We start from the raw sequence: 18,042 nt of genomic DNA, 5'->3' as shown, positions 1-18,042 counted from the left end.
AGTTCTTTTCATTGATATTGAAAAACCCGTCTTTATTAACTGTTTGAAATGTTGTAAATATTGTTGGATTGAAAGAGGCTACCCGAGGGTGAATTGTATAACTGTTTTTAATTATAATTATAATGGAGAGACTTCCAGCTCTACTGATGAGTACTATAGAAAATGCATGCGAACAATTTCGTAATATCACATTTACTGTTCACGGTGAGAATGACAGAGCCCGTGTTTCTATAGTTTTCACAAATGAAGATAGTACTAAGAGTAAAAGAAAATCAAATTCTACCGTCAATCGTAATAAGAAACGAATGAAAGAATATAACAATGACAATGTAAATATTGAGAATAATACAAATGTGATTTGTTCAGATCTTCCATCTGAAATAATTCAAATAACGAGTGAAAAGGTATCGACAAATACCTTAGATATAATGGATTTTGAAGATGACCCGTCTTTGGCCTCCGCTACTACAGGTAACATTGATATTATAGAGAATCCAAATATAGAACTGTCTATCGATACAGGTAATGAATTGTCTATGTCACCAACCTGTTTAACAAGTGAAAGTGTAAACAATGTAAATAAAAATAAACATAGTGTATCTGTTGGGAGAATTGAAAAGAATAAATGCACCGTAGATGAATCAATGTGTACAATTAGTCAAACGATTAATAGTGATAGTGTATCTACTCCGTCAACATGTGATAAATTGAAAGAACGTAATAAAACTGTACAAGCTAGTAGATTTATATATAAAATTGTTTTAAAACAAAACCGAAGTGGTATGGACATATTGATTGGAAAAACGCATAGAGGACTTCTGATATTATATCATATAGGCCATAAAAGTGTTGAAACTGTCAATCGCGGGGAACGAGAATACCGGTTATTGAACAAAGTTGTAACCGAGGATTTTAAAGATGTTAGACAAACACAACTGATGACTGATGCAGTCCGTCAAGGAATACTGGAGATTGAAAACGTGGCTTGTGGAAATAAAAAACTGTAAAATTTGTTTAAGTATTTTATAATTTGTTTTTGTATTGAGAGTGTGTATGTTTCTGTGAGAAAATGGGAAAAAATGTTTTTGCTGAATTATGATAATTGGATTGTGATTTTGTTTGCTTGTCTTATTATTGCTGATAATTGACTTAATATTTAATACTTTTGAATTAATTTGCATGGTGGAATGGAGACCAGCCCTTTGCGATCTTTTATTTCGATTGTATCAATTTTCGTCAAATGTAGGACAATGATACAGTACTGTACAAACACTAAAACTCTTTAATTTTTCATTGTATTCGGTGTAGGCTTTTATAATTTGAATGTATGAGCTGAATGATAGATTAGAATGAGATTGAATATAAATATAGGGATATGATGTTCTTCCATAGAAAATGATAGATGAGTATACGAAAGTTGATATTAATCAGATAATTATGTTCGTGAAAAATATTTCACGCAATATAGATAATTTTGCAAATATGATTCATTTTCAGAGAAAGGACAATAAATAATGAAAATGTTTTTATATTTGTGTAATTGAAACTGTGATATGTTGTATATATGAATTGTGAATATAATAAAGATATAAAAAAAAAGAGCGTTAGACTGAAGATCTAAAGGCCCCCGGTTCAATCCCGGGTTCCGGCACGGAACAATCCGGCGGCTGGCAGGATATTTTTTGCTACTCACCACTTTTGCAAGATAATCCAAAGAAACTTTTCTCCATAGAATGACTAGATGTAACTATACTAATGGCATGTCAGATTGCAGAAACAGTGCACATGATACGAGAGAAGAAAACACACATTTACCAGCTGAACGGTGATGTCTTTATAATGATCAACCGCTGTTCGTTAATCTAACTTGGTAACGTTGGCGATGATTCTTTATGATGTCAAGTCAATCACGGATGTTGACAGATAACGTCGACGAAAGACTAACTGTTTTCTTCTCTTCTTGGAAGAAGAAAACGTCTTTTGTTTTCCCTTTCTTTTATTAAAGCTAAAATCTTAATGTTAATATACACGGACTTTTTCACATAGAAATGAATGATAAATATTCTAAGAACAAACACGTGTTTGAAACTATACTGGTATCTATAACTATTTCTAAATTTATTCCTCAGCCATCCATACAATTTTCAACACCAGAAAATAATTTTCTTAATTTGCACATGCACATATGCACTTTCAGTTTCATGTAATTATATCATTGGTCTAACAGCTCAGTTGCTATAAATGCACCTAATTGCCGAACAATCCATGTCAGCCGGAATAGCTCAGTTGGGAGAGCGTTAGACTGAAGATCTAAAGGCCCCCGGTTCAATCCCGGGTTCCGGCACGGAACAATCCGGCGGCTGGCAGGATATTTTTTGCTACTCACCACTTTTGCAAGATAATCCAAAGAAACTTTTCTCCATAGAATGACTAGATGTAACTATACTAATGGCATGTCAGATTGCAGAAACAGTGCACATGATACGAGAGAAGAAAACACACATTTACCAGCTGAACGGTGATGTCTTTATAATGATCAACCGCTGTTCGTTAATCTAACTTGGTAACGTTGGCGATGATTCTTTATGATGTCATGTCAATCACGGATGTTGACAGATAACGTCGACGAAAGACTAACTGTTTTCTTCTCTTCTTGGAAGAAGAAAACGTCTTTTGTTTTCCCTTTCTTTTATTAAAGCTAAAATCTTAATGTTAATATACACGGACTTTTTCACATAGAAATGAATGATAAATATTCTAAGAACAAACACGTGTTTGAAACTATACTGGTATCTATAACTATTTCTAAATTTATTCCTCAGCCATCCATACAATTTTCAACACCAGAAAATAATTTTCTTAATTTGCACATGCACATATGCACTTTCAGTTTCATGTAATTATATCATTGGTCTAACAGCTCAGTTGCTATAAATGCACCTAATTGCCGAACAATCCATGTCAGCCGGAATAGCTCAGTTGGGAGAGCGTTAGACTGAAGATCTAAAGGCCCCCGGTTCAATCCCGGGTTCCGGCACGGAACAATCCGGCGGCTGGCAGGATATTTTTTGCTACTCACCACTTTTGCAAGATAATCCAAAGAAACTTTTCTCCATAGAATGACTAGGTGTAACTATACTAATGGCATGTCAGATTGCAGAAACAGTGCACATGATACGAGAGAAGAAAACACACATTTACCAGCTGAACGGTGATGTCTTTATAATGATCAACCGCTGTTCGTTAATCTAACTTGGTAACGTTGGCGATGATTCTTTATGATGTCAAGTCAATCACGGATGTTGACAGATAACGTCGACGAAAGACTAACTGTTTTCTTCTCTTCTTGGAAGAAGAAAACGTCTTTTGTTTTCCCTTTCTTTTATTAAAGCTAAAATCTTAATGTTAATATACACGGACTTTTTCACATAGAAATGAATGATAAATATTCTAAGAACAAACACGTGTTTGAAACTATACTGGTATCTATAACTATTTCTAAATTTATTCCTCAGCCATCCATACAATTTTCAACACCAGAAAATAATTTTCTTAATTTGCACATGCACATATGCACTTTCAGTTTCATGTAATTATATCATTGGTCTAACAGCTCAGTTGCTATAAATGCACCTAATTGCCGAACAATCCATGTCAGCCGGAATAGCTCAGTTGGGAGAGCGTTAGACTGAAGATCTAAAGGCCCCCGGTTCAATCCCGGGTTCCGGCACGGAACAATCCGGCGGCTGGCAGGATATTTTTTGCTACTCACCACTTTTGCAAGATAATCCAAAGAAACTTTTCTCCATAGAATGACTAGGTGTAACTATACTAATGGCATGTCAGATTGCAGAAACAGTGCACATGATACGAGAGAAGAAAACACACATTTACCAGCTGAACGGTGATGTCTTTATAATGATCAACCGCTGTTCGTTAATCTAACTTGGTAACGTTGGCGATGATTCTTTATGATGTCAAGTCAATCACGGATGTTGACAGATAACGTCGACGAAAGACTAACTGTTTTCTTCTCTTCTTGGAAGAAGAAAACGTCTTTTGTTTTCCCTTTCTTTTATTAAAGCTAAAATCTTAATGTTAATATACACGGACTTTTTCACATAGAAATGAATGATAAATATTCTAAGAACAAACACGTGTTTGAAACTATACTGGTATCTATAACTATTTCTAAATTTATTCCTCAGCCATCCATACAATTTTCAACACCAGAAAATAATTTTCTTAATTTGCACATGCACATATGCACTTTCAGTTTCATGTAATTATATCATTGGTCTAACAGCTCAGTTGCTATAAATGCACCTAATTGCCGAACAATCCATGTCAGCCGGAATAGCTCAGTTGGGAGAGCGTTAGACTGAAGATCTAAAGGCCCCCGGTTCAATCCCGGGTTCCGGCACGGAACAATCCGGCGGCTGGCAGGATATTTTTTGCTACTCACCACTTTTGCAAGATAATCCAAAGAAACTTTTCTCCATAGAATGACTAGGTGTAACTATACTAATGGCATGTCAGATTGCAGAAACAGTGCACATGATACGAGAGAAGAAAACACACATTTACCAGCTGAACGGTGATGTCTTTATAATGATCAACCGCTGTTCGTTAATCTAACTTGGTAACGTTGGCGATGATTCTTTATGATGTCAAGTCAATCACGGATGTTGACAGATAACGTCGACGAAAGACTAACTGTTTTCTTCTCTTCTTGGAAGAAGAAAACGTCTTTTGTTTTCCCTTTCTTTTATTAAAGCTAAAATCTTAATGTTAATATACACAGACTTTTTCACATAGAAATGAATGATAAATATTCTAAGAACAAACACGTGTTTGAAACTATACTGGTATCTATAACTATTTCTAAATTTATTCCTCAGCCATCCATACAATTTTCAACACCAGAAAATAATTTTCTTAATTTGCACATGCACATATGCACTTTCAGTTTCATGTAATTATATCATTGGTCTAACAGCTCAGTTGCTATAAATGCACCTAATTGCCGAACAATCCATGTCAGCCGGAATAGCTCAGTTGGGAGAGCGTTAGACTGAAGATCTAAAGGCCCCCGGTTCAATCCCGGGTTCCGGCACGGAACAATCCGGCGGCTGGCAGGATATTTTTTGCTACTCACCACTTTTGCAAGATAATCCAAAGAAACTTTTCTCCATAGAATGACTAGATGTAACTATAATCTAAAAATGACTTGTTTTCAAATGATGGCACAGATCATTATAATATCTTCTTAGGAGATTTTAATTGTGCGTTAGATAGAAAACTAGATAGGTCCCCTTCACATCAAAATGATGATACAGGCTTAAACGAGTTGAAAAGTCTCTTATTGAATTTTGATTGAGATGATATATGGCGATCTAAATTTCCAACAAATAGACGGTAGAGTTTTCAAAGAGGCAATTCAAAATCACGAATAGAAAATTGGGTTAAAAGTAAGAACCGATTTAATAGCTTTCAAGAGTGGTGGGATGTAACAAAATCAAAAATTAAATTTTTGACAATGGAAATTAGTCAAAAACTAAACCGTTTATCAAATCAAAATAATGTCATTGCTTTAGAAAAACAGCTTGAAAAATTGAAACCTCAATTGAACGATTCAAATAAAGCATGTGACAAAATTTTAGAAATAGAAAATAAAATTAAGGAATATTTTACTAATAAAACAGTCTCCGCAAACATTAGATCACGAACTAAATGGGCCGTAGACGGCGAGAAGTCGACCAAATACTTTTTTTTAATTTTGAAAAGAAAAATGGGCAGAACAAATTATGGCAACGTGTAAAAACAGAAAACGGTGAGTATAAATGTGACATTGATTCTATCTTAAATGAACAAGTAAAATTTTATACTATAAAACTTTTTGCCATTGAAGGCTGTGACAAAACAGCAGGCGAAAAACTTTGTCAGTTTGTGATAGATAAGGTAAGTAAGGAAGATAAAGAAATGTTAGATAGATATAGACAATAAAATTGAGAATGGAAATGGGGAATGTGTCAAAGAGACAACAACCCGACCAAATAAAAAAACAACAGCAGAAGGTCACCAACAGGTCTTCAATGTAGCGAGAAATTCCCGCACCCGGAGGCGTCCTTCAGCTGGCCCCTAAACAAATATATACTAGTTCAGTGATAATGAACGCCATACTAATTTCCAAATTGTACACAAGAAACTAAAATTAAGATAATACAAGACTAACAAAGGCCTGTGCGAGGCTAGGAAACAAGGTGTATGCGAGCTTTTAGCTACACCTGTTTCGAGCCGAGTACAAATACAGATGATATCTAAAGACACTAAACAGTTATTGTCTTTATCCTGCAATTAATTCTATATATTATTTGCGTTTTGAAAGAAACAAAAACACATGTTTTGCATTTATTTTCGATTTGAAATCCATTGAGGCCCGTGTAGTAATACGATACAGTAATCACACATTCAGCTGGAGACTGCTTCGCAAAAAAAGAATCTCGAATGGTCAACGATAATACATCGCTCAAGGTGAATACTTATCTATTTTAACACAACAACTAACTTCAACATTAAAAACAAATAAAAGAACATTCTCCATTTTGAAACTGGAGTGTACGAGTTGTCCTACGCTTCAGCGACTTCAGCCTCGACATTCACTAAACATGCATGCTGAAATTGACATGGTTGTTTTTGTTACACAATCATACACATTCAAGTTTTGAAATCGATAGTTGTCATCGTAGAAAAGACTGCTGTTCATGTGTGTATATTATCAGAAAATTGGTGTGATTCTTATTGCTCTAAAGAAATGTTTGAAAACAAACAGAACGTATAAAAGTAATCGTTAATTCGCAATTAATACGTCATTGGAATGCGACTGCAATACACATTATGAGGTCACGCAGGTTCATACAATACTCAGTCCGGCAGTGGCCGGAGCTTTAAAGCGATATCTGTATAGTATACAGATACAGATCTGTATAGTATACAGATACAGCATAGCGATATCTGTAGGGCTTGTAATGTCAAAGATAAGCTGAACCTGAGTTGTTATTATCTTTTATTGCAGACCTCCAGAGAGGGTAAAAAACTGAAAATATACAAAAATGAATCTAATAAGCACAATGTTCACAATCGACAATTTTCACAAATTAATAGTACAATTAGTGTTAACAATGTTCTCCATACATTGAAAAATATGTTTATCTTATGAAACAACAAAAAATGATCTAAATATGCCATAAAATTACATTTTGAATAACAAAATTATAACACGAAAAGCGTTCCATACACATACTGTTTTAGGAAAAAACGTACGCCAAAATATATGGCTCTAATGGCGTTCCATACACAAAATATTTTGACAAACTGACGGAGTAAAATCAAAAATCGCAAATTAAGAAGCTTAAATTGACTGAGAATTGTGTCTAATAAATGCAGGAATATATATAACCATCAAATAAACATCGGAATGCTTAATTTAACATGTAAAATACAAAATAAGTGTGACGTGAGATATGACTCCTGAGAATCGTTTGAAATCACAATTTAAATCAAAAGGACTGACCTTAGACTTTAAATACGTTAATCGGACATACAAATAAAGGTTATAAACTACAGTTTATCAGAAAACTCACCCTGTGGAGGGTTGAATACCATAAAAAAAAAGTTTGTTTGGCTTTGCCGCTGTTGCCGATTGGCAGACATCATCATAAAAATCAACATAATGACGGAACAGATCCGTAAATTTCCGGAGTGTGACAATACACTCCCCCTCTGATTTCAAACTGAAATCACCAATTTATAAACAAATTTAAAATAACATGAACAAATTATCAATGCAAAATGTTATAACTGTTGTTAAATGTTCTGACTATTTGAAGATTCAACAAGTTAAAATTATAATCATTAGTCTATTTCACTTTCTTTTATTTCCACACGCTCTACCAACATTACTAGTTCGTTGATTGGTCTCACATAACTAACCAGTTTCCCATCACGCACGACACGAATTTGAACCTTTCTGACTTTCTGATCAGAACTAGGGAATGTCTTTTCAACGATTGCGACTGGCCAATAGTTGCGAGCACATTCATTATCTCTTAAAAGTACTAAATCGCCTTCCTTCATATTACTGTTTTCACCAGTCCATTTTTGTCGAGTTTGTAGACGGTTTAAATATTCGTTACGCCAGCGGTTCCAAAACTCTTCTGCTAGAAATTGAGTGTGCTTCCATTGAGATTTCAACATGTCTTTCTTTCCAAACGTTGGAAAAGAAATATTGTCCTGATTTGTTTTATGTGTTAAAAGCATTGCCGGACAAAGAACGCATGGTGATTCTGGGTCCGTTGACACTGGAACCAAGGGTCTTGCATTCACTATTGCTGTTACCTCCGATAACAAGGTAGTTAGAACTTCATGCGTAAGATTTTTCGAACCTTCTCGTAATAACATTGAATCGAGAATCTTACGTGAAACACCAATCATCCTTTCCCACACGCCTCCCATGTGGGAGGCGTGTGGAGGATTAAATTGCCACAAGACGTTGTTGTTTGAGAGAAAACTTTTCACAGAGTCTTTTTCAACAAATTCAGTAATCATATTTAACTCTTTTGAACTGCCAACAAAATTTGTTCCCCTATCTGAACGGAATTGTTTAACTTCACCCCTTAAGGCAATGAAACGACGCAACGCATTTATAAATGAAGCACTGCTGAGCTCCTCTATGACCTCTATATGAATTGCTCTACTGACAAGGCATGTAAACATAAGTGCCCATCTTTTCTGATTAGCTTGTATTCCACGAGTGCGTCTATAAGCTATAGGCCATGGGCCAAAAGTGTCAACACCGACGAATGTAAATGGCGGTGATGGTGTCAATCTGTCCTGAGGCAAATCTGCCATTTGCTGCCAACCGAAACAACCACGAAGCTTACGACATATCACACATTTATGCAGCACTGAAGAAACTAAACGACGACTGCCTAAAATCCAAAAACCAGCTGTACGGATAGCACCATCTGTGAGGCTTCTGCCTTGATGAGCCACTTTTTCATGGAAGTGTCGAACAATAAGTAATGATATATGGTGATGTTTTGGTAAGATAATAGGATGTTTTGAAAGATCTGAACAATCTTTGTAGTTTCGTAAGCGACCACCAACTCTTAAGGTATCATCAACATCAAGTATGGGCGATAGTTGCGAGAGAGAACTATTGTTATGTAACGATTTTCCATGTTTGATACTGTCTATTTCATCTCTATAATTTTCCATTTGAACCTCACGAATTATGAATTGTTGAGCTTGTTTCAAAGCATCTGGTTGTTTGTATGCATCTAAATGTTCAGATTCATCGTTATGATGAGCTCGATTTCTAACACGTTGTTTCAATAAGGAAATTGCTCTGACTAAAGTTCTCCATTCTGAAAACTTTGAGAATCTGTGTGTCCCTAATCTATGTACATTATTTTGAGCTACAGTTTGTGTTTTAGCTACTTGCACCTCTGGGCGAATCTCCTTGTCACTATCAGCATCAACCAACTGATGTGGACCGTTATCTAAATTTTCAAGGGATATGTCATAAAGAAATGCTGGTCCCTTTATCCATAAACTATTTGATAACTCTGCAGGGTTAATTCCACGTGTTGCAATATCTGCTGGATTATTTTCAGTTGAAACATGACTCCATCGTTTTGGATCACAAGAGACTCGAATTCGTCGCACTCGGTTTCCAACGTATACATGAAACCTCTTTGACTCATTTGTCAAGTAACCTAACACTATTTTGCTGTCTGAGTAAAAGTACATTTCACTTTGATCTATACCTAGATGCTCTTTGACAAGATCTGATAATTCTGCGGCAAGAACAGAAGCGCACAGTTCTAATCGAGGAATAGTATTCCCATGCGAAGGCGCAACCTTTGCTTTTCCCAATAAAAAACTAACTGTTACATGGTGTGAGTCAATTAATCTCAAATAAGCCACTGCACCTATTGCCTCTTTGGAAGCATCACAAAAGATATGAACTTCTCTGTTCGAAGCTTCTGCATATGAGATGTCACTATACATACGCGGAATACAGCATTGTTCAAGATCAGGTAACGTATTAATCCACTGCTTCCATGGATGTAGGTAAGTATCAGGTAATGGGTCATCCCATTCAGAGTGTCCTAGTGAAGTCAACATATCACGTAAGAGAAGTTTACCACGAACTGAAACAGGGGCTGTGAAGCCAATCGGATCAAACAGTGAGTTGATCGTTGATAATACACCACGCTTGCTAAATGGCTTGATGTCATGCGCTACTTGAAAGGTAAAACAGTCATTGTTAATATCCCAAGCCATACCTAGGCTTCTTTGCAAAGGTAAGCAGTCATTTTCAAATTTCAGATCTTTTAGATTTTTAGCCAGATCATCAACGGGAAACTGGCTCAACAAATGTTTGCTATTTGAGGCTATTTTATGTAACCTAAGATTACCACCACTTGACAATGCACTTTGTGTTCTCTTAACTAAATCAACAGCTGTCTCAACATTTTGACACGACAACAGACCATCGGCTACGTAAAAGTTGCGATTTACAAAATCCTTCACATCTTGATCAGCAGTCTCAGCAGATTTTCGAAGTCCATAAGTTGCCACTGACGGCGAGGGACTGTTGCCAAACACGTGAACAGTCATACGGTAATCAATCAATGGTTTTTCTATGTCATTATCAGAATGCCAAATGAAACGAAGGTAATTACGATGCTCTTCACTCACTTTGAAATTATAGAACATTTGTTCGACGTCAGCAGTTACTGCTATAGCCTCTTTTCGAAAACGTAGTAAAATGCCTAACAGGCTGTTTGTGAGGTCTGGTCCTTTTAACAGAACGTTATTTAATGAATGACCATTACACACTGCGGACGCATCAAATACCACTCGGATATTGTCAGGTTTTCTGGGGTGATATATCCCAAACATAGGTAAGTACCAACATTCAGACGATATAGCCAATGGTGGCGCTATTTCAGCATGACCATTTTCGATGATTTTCTGCATGAATTGTATGACATGTTCTCGTTTTGTAGAATTAATTTTCAAGCTGTAATCGAAAGATTTTGCTCTCTTCAAAGCTACTTGTTTGTTGTTTTCTAATATTGGCCGATGCTCACGGAAGGGCAATGGAGCAACCCAACAACCATCTGAATTTTTAACAAAACCTGAATTCATGATCTTCAGGAATGTATCGTCTTCGATTGATGCTCCAATCTTTTCATCGTTGTCAGTTGTACGGAAAATGTTTGTACCTACTTGTAAATCACTTTGGCAAGGTTTAAGGAAAGTAGCACGGCCATAACTCAAAATGGTAGTCTTGTTCACATTAACGAAATCTAGAATGCCAGGCGGATGAGTTTTCCCGAGACACACTTCACCAATTATAGCCCAACCTAAAGGCAGCTTCTGTGCATATGGGAGGTTACCTTTGCCAAGACGCTGATCGAGTACATGGTGTACTGATATCAAATCTCTTCCTATCAAAAGATCAATTTGTGCATGCTCATTGATTTCAGGAATGTAAGGAGCAATGTCTACAAGATGAGGATATTGAATAGCCACATTAGGGGACGCTATTTCCTGTCTATTGTTCGGAATGTCATTACATTCTATGATAGTTGGTAAGTCGAACGCACATGACCCATCTAAAGCTTCTATCACGTAGTCCCTAGCTAAACGTCCAGATGTGGTAAATTTTCCAGCACAGGACGACAAAACATATTCAGTTTCTGGTCCATTATCAGAAAACAAATAAAAGAAGTTGGAAGTGGCCAATGACTTGTTACTTTGATCATCTATTAAAGAATACATCATGTGTGATTGTTCAGGTTGTCCTTTTGGATACACTTTTACTAACATAAGTTTTGAACATGACTTACTGGTGCCAGATACTTGACCACATATTTGTGTGCATGCTGTTATAACTTCTCCTGATTCATTCTCCCCCTCGTGAGATTCTGGGGGTTCGTTCTTTCTAATATTTCCGATATCGGTATGTAAAGCAGAAGGGTGTTCCCGACTTTGACAGACTGAACATTTCAAGAACTCTTTGCAGTCTCTTCTAAGATGGCGCTTAGGCCCACAACAGCGAAAACAAATTCCATTCTTTTTTAAGAACTCCCATCGTTCTGAAATTGGTTTCATGCGAAATCCTCTACATTCATTCAGTAAGTGATTAGTTCCATGCACAGGACATACCGAGTCTGAACTTTTTACTTTATCAGTGAACGGTTTCGACAATGAGGTTTCAGTACGTGCACAAGATATCTGATTTCTTGTATTTCCATAACAATTGTTTGTTGTATTTGTAGTATTCTGTACTTTGGCTTCTCGACAATCCTCAAAGAAAAAACTTGGGTCATTTTTCATTTTTGCAATCTTTTGCAAAAACTGGGTAAATACTGTAAATGGTGGATATACCATGTGGTTTTGAGTCTTATATCTGGTGGCCTCTGTTGTCCATTTTTCTTGGATATTATATGGCAGTTTTGCTATTATAATTTTTACACCAGCCGATGAGTCATAAACACTAAAAATACTTCTATACATGTCATTCTCTTTAACTGCTTCTATTTCTGAAACTATGTCAAAAAGCTCAAATAAACGTTTATTGTCTTTATTGCCGATTTTGGCAAAGTTATTAAGTTTCTTACGTAAAGCACTTTCTACAATTTCAGGACTTCCAAATCTGTCTTGAAGTCTAGCCCAAATTCTGGCTACACCTTGAGATGCGTTTCCTACATTAGCTGCTCGAATGCTCAATGCTTGTTTGCAACTTTCGGGTCCCAACCATTTTACCAATAAGTCTAATTCTTCAGACGGAGTAACGTTTAATTCACGCATTACATTTGTAAAACTTGCTTTCCAAGCTAAGAAATAACCAGGTGTGTCATCATATTTACAGAGCCGTGATAACAACAAGTCCTTTTTAACAATGAATTGTGTAAACTCTCTACAGGCGTCTGTCTGAGTAAATGTGGCAGTAGGCATTTGATTTACTACTGCTGGTTTAAATGTAGGTGCATCAACATTTAAATTTTGAGTTAAAGGCATATTGGCATTTTGATCAGTTTGTTTTAGTATGAATTCTGCAGTACGTCTTTTGACGTCTTCTTTGTTTGGCTCTGAAATAGCACAATCTTCATCAAAATTCTCATTCAAGACTCTGAGTTCACATTCCGCTTCCTCTATATCGCGTTTCACACTTAGAAGTTTCATGTCTGCTTGTATGGCTGTTTGTTTACGCATAAGTTCAACTTCTTCTTGTGCAAATTTTGCTCTGGTCTTTGCGACTTCAACTTTGGCTCTCTGTCGAGAAAGATGAGAACTTCCTCTTGAACAATTAGATTTTCTATCTACACCAGTATTTGATGGTTCTCTAAATGCGTCGGGTGGTTGAATGATTTCTGTTAATTGTTCACTTTTAATTTTATTTAGTTCTTCCATATCAAAGGTTTGCAACATTGCTTCTAGCTTATCTATTGCTTTAGAGACTTGCTGTTGTAACGAACTAGCAATCAAATTATGCGAAGATCTTTCACGAGAACTTTCATCACACCGTTGAGAAATTAAATAGTCGTCATATTTGCGAGAAATTTCTTCATATTCCTTAAAATGTTTCATTAGTTCTTGTTTATAAGTACAAGCTAATGGTTTAGTCATATGGGTGTGCTCATGTATATCTCCAAAAATCATGTCTATATATCTGTGTTGAATTCGTAGTTTTGAAGTAAACTGTCTTACATTCTCCTCGAACATCAATTGTCCTTCAGGAGTAAGTCTCCTTGCCTCACGAAAAGTTCTTTCTGAATCCATGGTTATTCTTCCTGATACCGAGGTTTTTTACTGTAATGTCAAAGATAAGCTGAACCTGAGTTGTTATTATCTTTTATTGCAGACCTCCAGAGAGGGTAAAAAACTGAAAATATACAAAAATGAATCTAATAAGCACAATGTTCACAATCGACAATTTTCACAAATTAATAGTACAATTAGTGTTAACAATGTTCTCCATACATTGAAAAATATGTTTATCTTATGAAACAACAAAAAATGATCTAAATATGCCATAAAATTACATTTTGAATAACAAAATTATAACACGAAAAGCGTTCCATACACATACTGTTTTAGGAAAAAACGTACGCCAAAATATATGGCTCTAATGGCGTTCCATACAAAAAATATTTTGACAAACTGACGGAGTAAAATCAAAAATCGCAAATTAAGAAGCTTAAATTGACTGAGAATTGTGTCTAATAAATGCAGGAATATATATAACCATCAAATAAACATCGGAATGCTTAATTTAACATGTAAAATACAAAATAAGTGTGACGTGAGATATGACTCCTGAGAATCGTTTGAAATCACAATTTAAATCAAAAGGACTGACCTTAGACTTTAAATACGTTAATCGGACATACAAATAAAGGTTATAAACTACAGTTTATCAGAAAACTCACCCTGTGGAGGGTTGAATACCATAAAAAAAGTTTGTTTGGCTTTGCCGCTGTTGCCGATTGGCAATCTCCGGCGCAGAGTTCATATCCGTTCCATACATGCTTTGCAATACTGCACTTAATATGACCTCTGCCACACATTGTCCGACTCCATGAGGAAATTTCCTCATGGCCGACAAGCATTCGGTATTCTCTACAAAGTCCCTTGCGTGTTACACAATTTAGCGAGGATTGTCGAAAAAAATATTTGCGGAAGGTTAGGAGTAATGAGGTAAAGTGGCGATGGCGGAAATTATGAGAATCATCTCATCGCTTCATCTCCTTCAACTAGGATTGTCGCCAAATTGAAGTTTAAAAATTACTTTGACGAAACGTGCATCTGACGCAAACATAAAATTTTAATCCTGGTAACTATGAGGAGTATATTCGAAGCGAAAAAAGAAGAAATTCTATGAATTTTGCCGACAGGCTACATGTAGGCTACGGCAATCTTGAGTCTTTCAAGTATTTTATCACTCGGTTAGCACTTTTGATCCTGGTCTAAGATGGTAGTTGTCCATTCAGTATAGCTCTATGTACTCCACATGGGTTTGTTACAATTTGCCGGGTTCATACAAAAGAAACCCTCAAAAATCACACTTCAGTTTACATGTCATAGTGCCGTGATACTGATAGACATATTTTAAAATAGAAGCATAGGCGGATCCAGGGGCCCTCCCTTTTCTTGAGAAAAAAATGGTTGATTTTATAGGGATTCGCTGAAGCATGACTGGAGTGGGCCCCCTTTGGTCAGATAACTCCCCCCTCCCCCTTTATGAAAAGTTCTGGATACGCCACTGAGGAGACAAATTAAGTGGAAACAAAGTACATGTAAGTGAAAGTCTTATATGTGTTTCAAATTATTGTATTAAATTGATACAATGATTTGAAACACAGTTGCTAAGGGTGTTCCACCCTTGTATTTTTTCGGTTTTTGTATAGATAAAAAGTAAACCCAGCAAATTGTAACAAAACCCCTCCCTGTGTTCCAAAGTTTTGGCAAACAGAAAAAAAATAGAAATGAAGAAAATCTAAGATTGGGATTTCTGGAATAAAGTGCTAGGTATTACAAAACATTGCTAAAAGGCCACACTTAAAGATTTGTTGGTTTGCCCGAACCCTACATTCAATGGCTGAGACAGTGGGTAGGTAGACATTTCCTTTTTTCAACAAAAAAGAAATTGAAGTATCAGCTGTTTATTAGTCTTCCTGCCTATCTGATTAAAAAAAGAAACTTCTTCAAATCAGGACAATAAAAAGATTTTTATTAGGCAGCTATTTTCTGGGTAGGTAGGCTAAGGGTAAGGGCAAGCAAACATATTCCTTTTTATGGTCCAATGAATCCTTACCATTAGGAATCCATTAAACTTCCATTAAAAAAGGTACATGGCAAATATTAACAAACCTCTGTGATACCTGTATATTAAACAGCACAACCCTTTGTTAGAGGGAAAGCCTCTCATAGCTTGGTGGGGTTGTACCTTACCTTATAAAAATTCCTGCTATCAAATGAGAAAAATATATTGCTTTGCTTCCATGAAGCCTATTCTTGTGCAAGCATTCTAAAGTACATAGACACCTACATGTATATAGAATAATTCTTTCAAATTCTGAATCTTGCAGTATAACACTTCTCTAATGTATCATATAATCTTGACTTTTACTGCACATTAACCAATGTCTATTATTTAATATACATGATTGGGGACTGGGTTTTAAGCTAGCAGATACCTTGGTAGATGTTACACCCAAATTATGTCCTGATACTCTTGGCTTTATCAATAATTGATATTGGCGTTATGTGCACTAAACCAGTGATGAATGTATGTACTGTTTATAATCAATTGTTATTATTTCAAGTTGAAAAAAATTCTGGATCCATTATCACTGCTAAAAAAAATAATGTCTCACTAGCAACAAACACATCTCATATTTTTTATTCAGTAAGCCAACAAAACCTGGAATCTACATCAGCTTAAATTTATCATCTAGTTAAACATTTTACATGCCATATTGAATTCAGAATAAATTCAAAAACCATTGTCAGCACATTCACATACCCCATTTGTCACTGTCACTGGACAAACATCTACCTAGTATGTCCTTGTTGTCTACAAAGCTTAATAAGATTCTCTTGTGAGGTTTCATAGAATTTGCAATGAAAAACTATATTGTAGAAGTATAATTGAGGCCAATAAGTTAAAAGGGGAATAACTTCTAGAAAAAGAATTGAATCACACTTTCCTGTTGATATGCACATTTATAAAATTATATGAAGTTCTCTTACAAGTGTGTTTTCAGAGGAGTTGTGATGACAAGTTGTTGAAGACCAGGAATGTCAGACAGACAAATGCATGGGTCAAAAACATTAGCCCCCTCTGCAAGTTCATTGTGTGGGGTCATGAAATAATTGTCATTGTAAGAGGTAATAATACTGAACTTTCTCATGCATCAATACAACCATTTAATCATGCACAGACATGATGTACATGTATCCAGTGTGAGATGCATTTAACCCATTATAATTTATTTGGAAGACAACTGTTATTACTGCTTTCTTTTTGTTGATGGCAGATCTTTATTTGTAACTGAAGTATTTTATTCAGATTTTTGTGATTTGGAATGCTGTCCAATTGACTCATACCAATTATTTCCTTGAATTCATATGCTTTAATCTCAAATCTTAGGTAAAAAGTTAAATCAGTTTTATCTGTACATTACTGAAGTTATGAGTAGTATAAAGCAAAAGGCTTTTTGGGAAGTTTTAAAAATGTAAACAATGTGAAGGACATTCAAATTTCCATACTACTTGGCTAAAACTGATAAAATGTATTCTTTATTTCTATTTTAATTGCTAACAACAATATGTTCATGATAGATTTAAGAAGACATACAAAATTTTCAAAACAGCAATTAATAAAATTTGGATGTGCAATTAGAATCACTCCAATTCACTCATTGAAATATGAATCATTTTTTTATGAGTTCTTAAGTCTTGTTTGTAAGTTCTTTTAAAGTGAGAGTCTATTCCATTTGTGTGTATAATCTATGCAGGTTTGTAATGCTTCTCATGTTTCTATGATCAGGTTAACATAATTGTGATCTGAAAATATAATTAAAAAAAAAGAAGATCTTTTTAATTTCTGGTTTTTATTAAGATAAGGGATATACATGGTATGCCATTTATGTCAATCCAGCAGTTTCAATGTCAACACTTTATTCAATATCTCAAAGGAGTAGGGGCATAAAAGACCCTTATTTGACTCAAATTAATATTGCTGCAAATTTGAAAGTCATCTTAATCCTAAACATTTAGAAATTTGTACAAACTAGACTAAGGAGCTAAAATAATAAAATAAGTATAACTTTAACCATATGCTCTGCAGGGAACAACTGTATAAGACCCCAGATGTCCAATCCTGAACAGTTGGGCAAGTATTGACACAACATTCAAGCTTGATATAGCTCTAAATTTGGATTGTGAATAAATAGTTGA

General features: G+C 35.4%; 1 protein-coding gene and 5 non-coding genes across 6 annotated transcripts; 5 read left to right on the top strand and 1 right to left on the bottom strand.

Annotated features, from left to right (window-relative positions):
• Positions 1–2,271: 2,271 nt before the first annotated feature.
• Positions 2,272–2,344, top strand: Trnaf-gaa (transfer RNA phenylalanine (anticodon GAA)). Its single transcript has one exon. It is a non-coding gene; the product is annotated as a tRNA-Phe (tRNA).
• Positions 2,345–2,964: 620 nt separating this feature from the next.
• On the top strand, positions 2,965–3,037 carry Trnaf-gaa (transfer RNA phenylalanine (anticodon GAA)). Its single transcript has one exon. It is a non-coding gene; the product is annotated as a tRNA-Phe (tRNA).
• A 620-nt stretch (positions 3,038–3,657) lies between these two features.
• On the top strand, positions 3,658–3,730 carry Trnaf-gaa (transfer RNA phenylalanine (anticodon GAA)). Its single transcript has one exon. It is a non-coding gene; the product is annotated as a tRNA-Phe (tRNA).
• Positions 3,731–4,350: 620 nt separating this feature from the next.
• Positions 4,351–4,423, top strand: Trnaf-gaa (transfer RNA phenylalanine (anticodon GAA)). Its single transcript has one exon. It is a non-coding gene; the product is annotated as a tRNA-Phe (tRNA).
• Positions 4,424–5,043: 620 nt separating this feature from the next.
• Trnaf-gaa (transfer RNA phenylalanine (anticodon GAA)) lies at positions 5,044–5,116 on the top strand. The gene has a single exon. It is a non-coding gene; the product is annotated as a tRNA-Phe (tRNA).
• Positions 5,117–7,914: 2,798 nt separating this feature from the next.
• LOC134687711 (uncharacterized) lies at positions 7,915–14,573 on the bottom strand. Its single transcript, XM_063548169.1, has 2 exons — positions 14,511–14,573; positions 7,915–13,963 (listed from the first exon to the last, which is right to left on the bottom strand). Exon 2 carries the CDS (start codon positions 13,858–13,860, stop codon positions 7,915–7,917), a length of 5,946 nt encoding a protein of 1,981 aa, XP_063404239.1. The 5' UTR covers positions 13,861–13,963; positions 14,511–14,573.
• Positions 14,574–18,042: the final 3,469 nt, after the last annotated feature.

Source organism: Mytilus trossulus, chromosome 10 (assembly GCF_036588685.1).
Source record: "Mytilus trossulus isolate FHL-02 chromosome 10, PNRI_Mtr1.1.1.hap1, whole genome shotgun sequence".
In the NCBI taxonomy this organism is placed as follows: Eukaryota; Metazoa; Mollusca; class Bivalvia; order Mytilida; family Mytilidae; genus Mytilus; species Mytilus trossulus.
This window is presented reverse-complemented; position numbering and strand designations above follow the sequence as displayed.